This window comes from Capra hircus, chromosome 13 (assembly GCF_001704415.2).
Source record: "Capra hircus breed San Clemente chromosome 13, ASM170441v1, whole genome shotgun sequence".
Taxonomy (NCBI): Eukaryota; Metazoa; Chordata; class Mammalia; order Artiodactyla; family Bovidae; genus Capra; species Capra hircus.
Window position 1 is genome coordinate 21,528,943 of NC_030820.1, and position 13,643 is coordinate 21,542,585.

Here is a 13,643-nt window from a genome sequence, read left to right on the forward strand (position 1 = left end):
AAAGAAGTAGAAGCTAAATGGGGCCTTTGAAACCTTCTCTTGAGCCACCAAATAAATGTTCTAGTGCCTTTAATCATTCTATCAGGATAAAATTTCTTCCGTCCAAGTTGAGGGGAGGTATTGAAAAGTATCCTTTCTCTGAAAAATGTAATACAGCTAAAATTATGTTCAGAAGGATGAAAACTAATCCTAGATTTCATTGCTGTACTATTAAAGTGATCTATCTCTTATGCACTATGATATATATATATCAAGATGAAATACTGCTTTAGGTTCAAGGGGAAGAAGGCTACAGTTTCCTTCTGAAAGTTAGGTCTTTGATATTTGATGAAACAGTGTTTCAACAAAGTGAAGGAAAAAAAGAAAAAGGCAGCTAGTTTTGTAAAGAACTAAAAACATTTATCTAGCTTGTATTTGCTTTTGCAAAGGATAATTAATGCCATAGAGAACTTACTGAACTAATGTTCTGCTGATTTTTCTTCACTCGTTCAATCTCAGGAGTATCTTTTACTGCTGTGCCAGCTCCTACTTCTTTCTTATAAAATACCTTTATTATAAGAGAAGGAAAAGAATAACTAAGCTTATTAGAATTCAAGTCCTAGATTCATTTCTTGTAAAGGAAAATTTCTCAGGTTTTAAAGTAACGTGAATACAGCTTCTATTTATGAGAACCAATGTTACATTAATCAATTAAACGATCCATCATGGGAATAAATGCAGAACTTTGGTTTTGTATTCCACAGTCGTACAAGCAAACCTCTACTACCTGTTCTAGGGTATGCCTGGAACCTTACATGGCTGCAGATTACTTGCTCTAAGAATATAAGTTTTCTTCTTCAAATACAAATATATGTCACATGTGCAGCTGAGAAAAATTAAAGGACATATTACGAAAGCTCACTAAGCAGTTACCCTTTAATTCAAAACTAGCATGAAGTTTCAAGCAACCGCTCTTCTTCAAGTGAAAGCAAAGACAGTCTTGTTCTCTTCAAAGAAAATATTAGTTTTACCATCAGCATCAACACTAAGTCAGCCTGTTTTCCTTATCTTCCACTTATTCCTTAAACCTTCCCACGCCTCTCCATCCCTACCAACACCTACCCCTTTTGACCACAAAGCAAAAGAAAAAACAAAGTGTCCTACAGAAAAACAGACTAATTATAAGGAAGTCATTCGAGGCCAGAACTGCTCCCTCTCTTCTTTAACTATTTTTTAAATTGGAGGATAATTTCTTTACAGTATTGTGATGGTTTCTGCCATCACACATCAACATGAGTTGGCCATCGGCATACATGTGACCCCTCCTTCTTGAACCCCCCTCCTGCTTCCCTCCCTACACTATCCCTCTAGGTTGTCACAGACACCGCCTTTGGGTTCACTCTCCTGATATTTGTTAACCAGTAGGTCCCAGCGGGGGTCAGGAGGGCAGGACATATGAGATGTTCCCCTGCAAAAGCCAGAAATCTGGAATCACAGGCGGTAAGGGCCACACAACTCTTCTCCCTCATCCTCTCTTCCAGCAAGATTTCTACATCTCTTGGCACAGCCTGCCTGTGAAGACCCTAGAGGTACCTGAACAGCATACCTGCAGAGTTAAGAGGTTTCCCACTTATTAGAAAGTAGAAAACATTCCAGAAATTTTCAAAAATAATAGAATTTATATTTTTAATAACATTTGCTTAACCACTAAGTTAATTCTATGTTAAAATATTGGCTGTACCATCAATTTTTATTTTAGAATTCAAGTTCATATACCCATTATATATAAGCCCACTATCTTAATCAATGATGCTAATAAAATTCCTATTCCTCAAAACAAAAATATGAACGTTTAGGAAGTAACTGTTGTTGTTTAGTCACTAAGTGGTTTCTAACTCTTTTGCGACCCCATAGACTGTAGCCCACCAGTTTCCTCTGTCCATGGGATTTCCTAGGCAAAAACACTGGAGTGGGTTGCCATTTCCTTCTTCATGGGGTTTTCCTGACCCATGGATTGAACTCACATCTCCTGAATTGGCAGGCTGGTTCTTTACCACTGAGCCACCAGGGAAGCCCTTAGGAATTGGTTACAAACTAGTAAATCCCTAGATAAATTATCAATGCAATTAATCAATGACCAGGGAGGCAATCACTTCATATGACTATTTTTATCTTCAAAGTAAAATATGTGTGTAAAATTAAGATCTCTTTCCTGAGTGAAATTTTAAAATTTGGTTAAAAGGAGCTGTTGCTTGTACCTAAAAAGGAAATATGAATCTGTAATTCTAAAATAATCATGATAAATTATAAGTTGTAAGAACATTTGGTGTTCTTATGATTTTAAAGAAGGAAAGATATGCATTTGACAGAAAATTCAAGCAAGGCAGCAAAAAAAGCAGACTGAGGAACAAAGGCCCCCTTTCAAAACATCATTTCAAGGTGACAACTGGAAAGAGACAATGGCTACTCACCGCACTAATGTTTTGTTGAGTTGTCTTAATTCTCTGAATTTCAGGAGTATCTGCCACAGTAGAATAGCTAGAAAGCATCTTCTCTGCCTCATCTTTATACTTTTTCTAAAAATATAAAGTGAATGTGAATCTGAAACTCTGTGTGCCATATTCAAGAGAGACAGAGACAAAGAGAAAATGGTACTACTTTTTCCAACTCTACTATATCTGAAAGTGAAAGTCCCTCAGTTGTGTCTGACTCTTTGCAACTATACAGTCCATAGAATTCTCCAGGCCAGAATACTGGAGTGGGTCGCCTTTCCCTTCTCCGGGGCATCTTCCCAACCCGGGGATCGAACCCAGGGCTCCCGCACTGCAGGTGGATTCTTTACCAGTTGAGCCACCAGGGAAGCCCACATGCTCTAAATTATACCTTAGGATTCAAATCAGTTGTTGATGTGTTTGTGTGTGTGCGCTCAGTTGCTCAGTCTTATCCAACTCTATGATGTATTTATGCAACAGTAAAAAGCATACACAAACAGTAAGCAAACAGTCTAGGAAAACACATTCACCTTCTCTCAGGCAATGGTCCCCACTCAAGACTATTCAAACACCCTGGGACAGCCTGACCTCTATGGAAGTCCTAAGCCTAGAACCTGCTCTCTTATGAGCAGTTCCAGTTTCTGTTCAAAACAGCCCTTACAACTCCTACCAGAAACCTGACTCTCTTTGCTTACTTGTCTTCGTGCTTCTAGATTTATACTTTGCTTCCTACTTCAGATAAAGATACATTTGACTAAGGAAAAGGTACTAGTATTTTGTACTAGAGATAAAGATCTCAATTTTCCTTTTGCTAGTAAATGTACTATTATGAGCTCAGATATATCCTAGGCAATGCCTTCTACTAGTACCAGCATTTACACAGTAGTTCACTTCAGTTCAGTCACTCAGTCGTGTCCGACTCTTTGCAACCCCATGGACTGTAGCACTCCAGGCCTCCGTCTATCACCAACTCCCAGAGTTTACTCAAACTCATGTCTATTGAGTTGGTTATGCCATCCAATCATCTCATTCTCTGTTGTCCCCTTCTCCTCCCACCTTCAGTCTTTCCCAGTATCAGGGTGTTTTCAAATGAGTGAACTCTTCATATCAGGTGGCCAAAGCACTGGAGTTTTAGTTTCAGCATCAGTCCTTACAATGAATATTCAGGACTGATTTCCTTTAGGATGGACTGGTTTGATCTCCTTGCAGTCCAAGGGACTCTCAAGAGTCTTCTCCAACATCACAGTTCAAAAGCATCAATTCTTCAGTGCTCAGCTTTCTTCACAGTCCAACTCTCACATCCATACATGACCACTGGAAAAACCATAGCCTTGACTAGATGGACCTTTGTCGGCAAAGTAATGTCTCTGTTTTTCAATATGCTGTCTAGGTTGGTCATAACTTTCCTTCCAAGGAGGAAGCATCTTTTAAGTTCATGGCTGCAGTCACCATCTGCAGTGATTTTGGAGCCCCAAAATAAAGTCTGGCACTGTTTCCACTGTTTCCCCATCTATTTGCCATGAAGTGATGGGACCAGATGCCATGACCTTAGTTTTCTGAATGTTGAGTTTTAAGGCAACTTTTTCACTCTCCTCTTTCATTTTCATCAAGAGGCTCTTTAGTTCTTCTTCACTTTCTGCCATAAGGGTGGTGTCATCTGCATATTTGAGGTTATTGATATTTCTCCCAGCAAACTTGATTCCAGCTTGTGCTTCATCCAGCCCGACATTTCTCCTGATGTACTCTGCATAGAAGTTAAGTAAGCAGGTGACAATATACAGCTGTGACATACTCCCTTCCCAATTTGGAACCAGCCTGTTGTTCCATGTCCAGTTCCAACTGTTGCTTCTTGACCTGCATACAGATTTCTCCAGAGGCAGGTCAGATGGTTTGGTATTCCAGCTTCAGCTCATACCAGAGGCGAGGGGTGGCGGGGTACAGGGTCTCAGGGGTTTTGGGTTCCAAAACTTGGGGAAGGTTGTCAATAACAAGGAGAGGCAAGGGTGAGAGGAAGTCATGGTGGGCCAAGGGCAGGCAGTGTTGTGGGGTCCTAGGGTTGGGATGGGGAACAGAGCGTCCAGAGGCCAAAGTGGAGGGACAGGCTCTGGTCTGCAAGGGGGCACTCTTTGTAGCTCTTGACCCCACACCTAAGCCTCCAGCCTTTTCCTTTGTGAAATACAATCCTAGCGCTCCTAGGAGGCTTGGCGCTGCCCAAGACCTGAGGGCAGGGCAAGGAAGGCTTTCCAGCAGTGGAGAAACAGGAAAGCAACTCCAGCAGTGCAGTAAAAAGGAAGCGGTGCTAACGAAGGCCCTAGCGAGTCACAGGAGAAGCTTCCAGCCCCAGCCTTTGGACAGCATGACAGGGAAGGCAAGACAACAAGTTTGGAGTCCAGAATGGCTACGCGCTGAACGATAGATACCTTCTAGAGGATCAGAGAAAGGCAACCCCACAAGCAGGTATTATTATCTACTCTTGGGGAAACTGAGGCACTAGCTAAGTGTCAGAACCAGGATTTAAATCCAGCCACTCTGGTTCCAAAGTCAGTGAAGGTAACTGCATGGCATACATTGAAATGCACCACAGCATCATTAAACCCTTTTAAACATTCCCTTGTATCTCAAATAACTAAAGTTCTTTAAAATCAGATGTACCCTCATATCACACTCAAAAAATCAACACTGTTAAAGCAGGAATTCTAACAACTCAGGCATCACTTCCTATGGGAAGGGTTTACTTTTGTTATCTTTACTTTCTGGTAGGACATATCATAATTTGTCATACTATATTTGCATGATTATTTGATAATTAGATTACCTAGTAGTTCCCCAAAGGCAAAAATCCAGGTCTAATTTTGCATGTAAATGGGTGTTCAAGAAGTATCTACTGAATGTATGAATGAGTTTGCCAACTTTTCTCCACTGAATCAAATGGCAATATTCCCGTTTTAAGAATTTATGATTTTTAGTTTAGCTGATCCAACTAGTGTCAACTTCTCCAAGTTTTTGTGCCACCATGAGACACTGAGGGACAGACGAACACACTTCAGGACCATCCCATCTGCTGTCACTGAAGAAGGCTGAGAAGCAGGCAGTTCCTTTGATAAACACTTAATTCTGGCATCATGATACCCTTGAAATAGAGCAGGACCCCATGGGGACTTCCCAAGAGAGACTCCACTCCCCCATACCTCTACCTATTTCTTATCTATAGAAACACCTTAGTCAGAGAATAAATTTCATCAGAGAATTTGGAAATATGGAAACAAAGGAAAGCAATCAAACAAGACCAAATAAAATTTAGTCATTAAACAAAGTCAAGGACCTTTAGTTCTTCCTGAAGAGCTATAGAGAATATTTTCAGCCATATCCTTTGAGCTGCTTTGTAAATGCTGAAACCTCCACCAGGTGGAATAAGTTAACTACATAATGAAATAGACTATCACGATGACATAAGCTGCCACAGTTTTAAGAACTGGACTCAAGGAAAGGGGAACAAACCAGTCTTGGAACTGAAGATTAATTGCACTTAAAACAATCAAGAGGACACTGATTAGACCACCACATGATCAATTTCAAGACAACTGTCAGAACTGACTCTTCTCTGCTCACAGCTCCCCTCCCTTTGCCTCAGTTCAGTTGCTCAGTCGTGTCCGACTCTTTGCAACCCCATGGACTGCAGCACACCAGGCTTCCCTGTCCATCTCCAGCTCCCTTTGCCTATACACCCCTAAAATTCCCCTTTAAAAACTCCTGCCCCTGATAGCAAGGGATAGTTGGTTCTTTGGGACATGACTCCACCTTCTCCCCAGGATTGCTGGCCTCCTCAGCAAAGCTATCTTTCCTTTTACTCACACTTGTCTCTCAATATTGAATCCTTGTGCGACTAGCCCCTGAACCTGAGTTCTGTGACACTCTAATTTTGAACCAGTGGATGTTTCAATTCCTTGCTTGTTAGTCAGAATTTTGACAAATTTGGTCAAATTTTGTTAAAAATTATTTCAACATAAACCCCATTAGCCAAATCCAATTTCTTCATTACCTTATTTTTTTCATTCCCCTATATTACTTTTCCTGGAGAAGGCAATGGCACCCCACTCCAGTACTCTTGCCTGGAAAATCCAATGGGTGGAGGATACTGGAAGGCTGCAGTCCATGGGGTCGCTGAGGGTCAGACACGACTGAGCGACTTCACTTTCACTTTTCACTTTTATGCATTGGAGAAGGAAATGGCAACCCACTCCAGTGTTCTTGCCTGGAGAATCCCAGGGACAGGGGAGCCTGGTGGGCTGCCGTCTATGGGGTCGCACAGAGTCGGACACGACTGAAGTGATATAACAGCAGCAGCATACTACTTTTCCATTGGGATTCATTCTTTTTATAACAAATATTATAGCAAATAAATTATTCACTAATGAATAACTTTGTCCAAATCAGATTTTATCAATAACTTTTTTCTTCCATGATATACTTTCTCACGTGGTCATTATTTCTCTTATATCCAGTTTTCTGGCAGATTTGTCACAGATATACTTGACAAATTAAATTTTATCAACAAAACTTAGATCTTACATTAAATTTTGGTTAATCTTCAATTTCACCTTATACCTTGTACAGTTTAACTTATTCTAAGTTGTTTATTTAAATTAAAATATGCATGATGAAGTAGATAAAAGAAAATTCTTTGTATTTTTTGCAGGATAAGCATTAGAGCCAAGTTCACAGTGGAATAAAAAAATGGAAATAAAAAGGTCAAAGAGTCCTTGGACTCAAAACAGAGGGACCTAATAGGGATGCTCTGATGCTCAATAAGTTTTGTTGAGCTGAATCTACAGCAGTTGTCCCTTTCATTATTGAGATAATCAAGTTTGGTCAGTGGTTACTTTATAATAGAGTGCACTGACTTTGAATAGAAAGCCCTCAAAAAGACACAAATCACAGAGACACACAGAGCAGAAGGTGCTGAGATATTAGAATATATTATCCTGAGTATCTTCATTCTCTACCAACCTGGCTATAGATTTCAGATGCCCTCTTGGCTCGAAGCATATCCGGGATATCCATGCTCATTTGCATTCCTTTCCCTTTAATTTCATTTTCTAAGTCTTTCTTATATTCTTTCTAAAAGAACAGAAAACAATCTTCAGAGCTTTGCATGGCTTTCCATAGCAATGCAGATATTTACATGTTTGAATCTCAATGTCACACATGTGGAAACACCATTTATATTTCTTCTGTATCCAATTTGATATGTTTGTTTTAACTTTGCATCCCATTAGTTTCTTACCTGGCTGGCCATTTCAGATGCTTTCTTGGCTCTCTGGATATCGAGAGTGTCTGTGCTCACCTGCATGCCTTTCCCTCTAATTTCAGTCTCCAGATCTCTTTTATAATCTTTCTGCATAAAATAAAACCTGAAATTAGGGCCTTACAATAATTCGAAAATCTGCGTTGAAAAACTTGATGTCATTTTTGATGTCAAGATCATGGCTTTTAGAAATAAACTGGACCTAAATCCACTTCTTTTTTTTCTAGGAAACGACAAAGACTTAATTTGTGGCAGAACACAACTTGGAGTGACCACAAGGACTCAGGCACCTTTTTTTCTACTAACCTGACTTAAGAAATAAAACAGAGGGAGGTGAAGGAAAATATTTTATATTTCAATAAAGTGATAAAATATTGGTTAATATATAACTCGATGAATATCAATAAAATGTGAGTGTAAAAAATGTCACATCTCATAAGTTTTCATTTCTCTTGAGTAAATAACCTAGAAATGAAATTGCTGGGTCATATGGTAACTGTTTAGCCTTTTGAGGAACTGCTAAACTGTTTTCCAAAGTGGGTATTCCGTCTTACAATCCTAGCAGCAATACACAAGAAGGGTTCCGATTTCTCTACAACTTCACTAACACTTGTTATAATCTGTGTTTTTTTATCTTAGCCTTTTAGTGGGTGTGAAGTAATACATCACTGTGGCTTTCTTTTGTATTTCACTGATGGTAATGATGCTGAGCATCCTTTTGTGTGCTTATTGGCCATTGGTATATTCTCGTCTTTACTGGCAAAAGCCCCAATCCATAGTAAATAGACTATATAAAAGTATAATTATATCTCTTATGGAAGATAATATATATGTAACTTAATAATACATGTGTTACATTGCTATTGACTAGTTGACAAAATGTTATACTCTGAAAACATTTAATTAAATATGTATTGATTTTAAAAAATTGCCGTATCTCATTCTGTAGTGAATAATTGCTGGCTGCTTCCTGGAACCTCACTCCTGTTTGTCCTTTATTCGCGCCTTGATTTGTCACTGGGCAACTAGCTGCTTCCTATTCTAAGCCCACCAACTTGGCTGAGACTGGCCCCAGTGCAAGGACCCTACTGGGCTGAAGAAAATTGTTACACCCCACCCCTGGCCCTTCATGATTGGTACATTTAAGGAAAGGAACGTTTCTCTTTCCACACAACGTATCAAGAGACTTTTCTTTCCTTCTGGACATGAATGGAGAAGTTTGCAGCTCTGGGAGCTGCCATGTGCCTCCTTGCACATGGGAGAAGAAAGCCTGCCTGAGAAGATAAAGTCAGAAACTAAAACAGAATCACACTGTGTAAGTCCTAGATTAAGCCATGCCCAAGAATTCCTCTACTGTTGGGTCACAAGAACAATAAAAATTATCTGCTTTTTTGAGCTGGATTATCTGTTATCTATAAAATGTCATGATTACACAGACACAACTGTCTTAAGATACTCTAGTCACATTTTAAAGCTACTGATTATTCTTATTCCTATAATTGAACATTTGTCTGTATGTATGTTATTCTTCAATGAAAATTATATTAAAAGGAAACTACTGACTATATCCTATTAAATTTCTTCAAAAACAATTATTTCCTATTATGCTGACATACCCAAGATTTGTGATTCCATGCTATAAAGTAAATTTTGCTTTGCTTATTTGTGATGCTGTATATTTAGAGAAGTCGTAAACAAAAATTTCAATCTAGAGAAATGCTATTTACTATCTACCCATATATCTGCCTATTTTCAGTGACTTACAGTCTCAGTTTCACTGTACTGAAGTGAAATAATAATGAAGTTAAACATTCAAGTAAAAATGTTTAACTTTCCTACTAATAATATTAAATTATCACTATGCCTGTAAAAAGCTCTGTTTTTAGCTAAGGCCCAAAAGCAAAACACTTCATTTGAAAGACAATATATGTAGCAACTGAGGTATTGATCATAGAGTACCACCAAAATTCCATGGTAGAAATATGTCATTTAATGTTTCCAATATGAATTTTCAAATCTAAAAGCATTCAAAAGCACATAAATAGACTACAAGGACTCTAGTCACATCAGCTAATATTGATGCATAATAAAATATCTTCCAACTTAGAAAAACTTAAAAGAAAAACATGATGACATCTATGTTCCAAGAGCCTGAGTCAGATTTCTTAATGAAAGTCACCTTGAACAAATACTGGATTTTGCACTCTCTTCATAATTACAAAAATAACAGAAAATATAACTAGTGATTTGACAGTGGCTAGATAGTCAGTTACTCAGAAGCCCAAGGAGGCGACCATAAGGAAATACTAGTAAATCTAAGAAAAGAAGGACAAGAAAGAGCCAGCCATGCAAAGACAAGGGGAAGGACTTTCAGGAAGAAACGGAGCTGTACGGAGACCGTAAAACTTGTGGAGGTGCAGCCAGCCTGGAGCCTTTAAGACTAGAATATGATGAGCAAGGGAAGAAGGGTACAGGGGTTGAGAATGAGCAGGAGGGGGAGTATGACATCATACTAGAGCAAGGAGTATGGTGCCCATACTGCACATGACTGGAAACCACTGGAGAGTTTTCAGGGGGAGAAATCAGAAAACTTGGCTCTTCAAGGATTGTTCTGGCCTCTGGGTAGATAATGAGGTTAATGTTGGAAGCAGAATCTTGTTTAGGAAGCTACTGCAATGATCCAGGAGATAGAGATGCTGGCTTGGACAAAAGTGGGGAGAGGTAGATGGATCTAGGAAATGATTATGGTTGTAGAGTCAATAAAACTTGCTGACAATAGGAATCAAAGTAACTTCTGGGATTTCACTGATACCACCTGCAAAGGAAGGGGTGAAAGAAGGAAGCAGATCTAAGGAAAAAATGAGGATTTTCAGTAGGTTAGGTAGAAGTGATGTCACTCCTACCAGGCTCCTCTGTCCATGGGATTTTCCAGGCAACAGTACTAGAGTGGATTGCCATTTCCTTCTCCAGGGGATCTTCCCGACCCAGGGATCAAACCCGGGTCTCCTGCATTGTAGACAGATGCTTTATCATCTGAGCCACCAGGGAAGTCCAGGTTATGTAGAGTCCCTGTTATAATACATTTAAGTGTCATTGACATGTGGTAATGCCTAAGTGTAAGTGAAAGTGCAGTCGCTCCATCGTGTCCGACTCTTTGCGACCCCATGGGCTGTAGCCCATCAGGCTCCTCTGTCCATGGGATTCTCCAGGCAAGAATACTGGAGTGGGTTGCCATTTCCTTCTCCAGGGGATCTTCCCGACTCAGTGATCAAACCTGGGTCTTCCACATCACAGGCAGATGCTTTACCCTCTGAGCCAGCAGAGAAGCCCTACAGGACATTAAGGCAAATGGTTGCATATTTATATCCATGTTACAGAACGCAATTTTTCTAAAACAGTGAGGTAGAATTATATGAAGTGACATGGAAAAGAAGATGTTAAGAAGCAGAAGATATTAAGAAGAGGTGGCAAGAACACACAGAAGAACTATATCAAAAAGATCTTCAAAACCCAGATAATCACGACAGTGTACTCACTCACCTAGAGCCAGACATCTGGGAATGCAAAGTCAAGGGGGCCTTAGGAAGTATCCCTACGAAAAAAGCTAGTGGAGGTAATGGAATTCCAGTCGAACTACTTCAAATCCTAAAAGATGCTATGAAAGTGCTGCACTCAATATGCCAGCAAATTTGGAAAACTCAGCAGTGGCCACAGGACTGGAAAAGGCCAGTTTTCATTCTAAACCCTAAGAGAGACAATGCCAAAGAATGCTCAAACTACTGCACAATTGCACTCATCTCACACGCTAGTAAAGTAATGCTCAAAATTCTCCAAGCAAGGCTTCAACAGTACATGAACCGTGAACTTCCAGATGCTCAAGCTGGATTTAGAAAAGGCAGAGGAACCAGAGATCAAATTGCCAACATCTGTTGGATCATCGAAAAAACAAGAGAGTTCCAGAAAAACATCTATTTCTGCTTTATTGACTATGCCAAAGCGTTTGACTATGTGGATTACAACAAACTGTGGAAAATTCTGAAAGAGATGGGAATATCAGACCACCTGACCTGCCTCCTGAGAAATCTGTATGCAGGTCAGGAAGCAACAGTTAAAACTGGACATGGAACAACAGGCTGGCTCCAAATTGGGAAAGGAGAACGTCAAGGCTGTATATTGTCACCCTGCTTATTTAATTTCTATGCAGAGTACATCAGGAGAAATGTTGGGCTGGATGAAGCACAAGCTGGAATGAAGATTGCCAGGAGAAATATCAATAACCTCAGATATGCAGTTGACACCACCTTTATGGCAGAAAGTGAAGAAGAACTAAAAAGCCTCTTGATGAAAGAGAAAGAGGAGAGTGAAAAAGTTGCCTTAAAACTCAACATTTCAGAAAACTAAGGTCATGGCATCTGGTCATGGCAAATAGATGGGGAATCAGTGACAGACTTTATTTTTCTGGGCTCCCAAATCACTGCAGATGGTGACTGCAGCCATGAAATTAGAAGACACTTGCTCCTTGGAAGGAAAGTTATGACCAACCTAGACAGTATATTAAAAAGCAGAGACACTACTTTGCCAACAAAGGTCTGTCTAGTCAAAACTATGGTTCTTCCAGTGGTCATGTATGGATGTGAGAGTTGGACTATGAAGAAAACTGAGCACTGAAGAATTGATCCTTTTGAACTGTTGTGTTGGAGAAGACTCTTGAGAGTCCCTTGGACTGCAAGGAGATCCAACCAGTCCATTCTAAAGGAAATCAGTCCTGAATATTCTTTGCAAGGGCTGATGCTGAAGCTGAAACTCCAATACTTTGGCCACCTGATGCAAAGAACTGACTCACTGGAAAAGACCCTGATGCTGGGAAAGATTGAAGGCAGGAGGAGAAGGGGACAACAGAGGATGAGATGGTTAGATGGTATCACCGACTAAACACACAAAAGTTAAGTAAACTCCGGGAGTTGGTGATAGGCAGGGAGGCCTAGCATGCTGCAGTCCATGGAGTTGCAAAGAGTCAGACATGACTGAGCGACTGATCTGAACTGAACTGAACTGAACATGGAAAGGATCTATGATATTCAGTGAGAACAGCAAGCACAAAGTACATTGTATTTATTTAAGGTTTTTTCTAGTTCCTTGTGCACAAATGTATAGTTATCTATATATACAGAAAAATAGATCTGCAAGGCTCTACAGAAAATTCCTAACAATGGCTATCTCTCAGGAGGATGACAGAATTAGGGGTAGAATTAAAGGAGAAGGTTTTCGAATCTCTGTTCAGCATGCACCCTCCCACCCCACTCCCACCGTTTCTAGATGGAATCCCTTTTGGTCAAGAATTCTATGCCATGCCTAGTTTCTGTGTCTGAAACAAAGTTATCACCATTCCATTCCCCTGGCCAGTATCTAACCCTGGGGATGGAGCCAGATCTCAGCACAGCAGTAACTCCCCTGGTAGTTATTCAGCTACTTCTCAGCCTCCAGATGCCCTGGGTGGGAGTCAGTCCTAAGCCAGCTCTGCCTAACTGCAAATGTCACATCGTAGCTCTCAGAGTAGCGCTACTGGAGCCTCATCCCCAGCCAGCCTTACGGTACGGGAGCTGTACCCCTTAGCCTGCACCCCAACTTTCGCTTTACACATGTTTCTTCTAAATCATCTCTTCCCAAACACTCTCTGCTCCAGTGGCCCTTCTATATTTTCAAAATTTCTGGGGGAATTCAAGAGATGTAGAACTGGTTCTGGGTTCTTTCATTCGAAAAATACATATAAGATGTGACTCCTACAACTTTATTATTCTATATCTATCACATCATAGCATCTAAGACAAAACTTCAATATCCTGTCGTTCATGTATTACATGAAGAAG

At 40.1% G+C, this 13,643-nt stretch overlaps 1 protein-coding gene across 2 annotated transcripts in view; it reads right to left on the minus strand.

The window, feature by feature from the left end:
* Positions 1-13,643, minus strand: part of NEBL (nebulette) — a 383,839-nt gene that overhangs the window by 46,584 nt on the left and 323,612 nt on the right. The window contains exons 15-18 of one of the 2 annotated variants that reach the window (XM_005687916.3): positions 7,756-7,866; positions 7,479-7,589; positions 2,451-2,555; positions 455-547 (exon numbers count right to left, since the gene is read on the minus strand). The exons of the other annotated variant lie outside the window; for it this stretch is intronic. Of the exons in view, the coding sequence (XP_005687973.2) occupies positions 455-547; positions 2,451-2,555; positions 7,479-7,589; positions 7,756-7,866 (420 nt within the window). The remainder of the gene's footprint in view (positions 1-454; positions 548-2,450; positions 2,556-7,478; positions 7,590-7,755; positions 7,867-13,643) is intronic. 2 annotated transcript variants of the gene reach the window in all.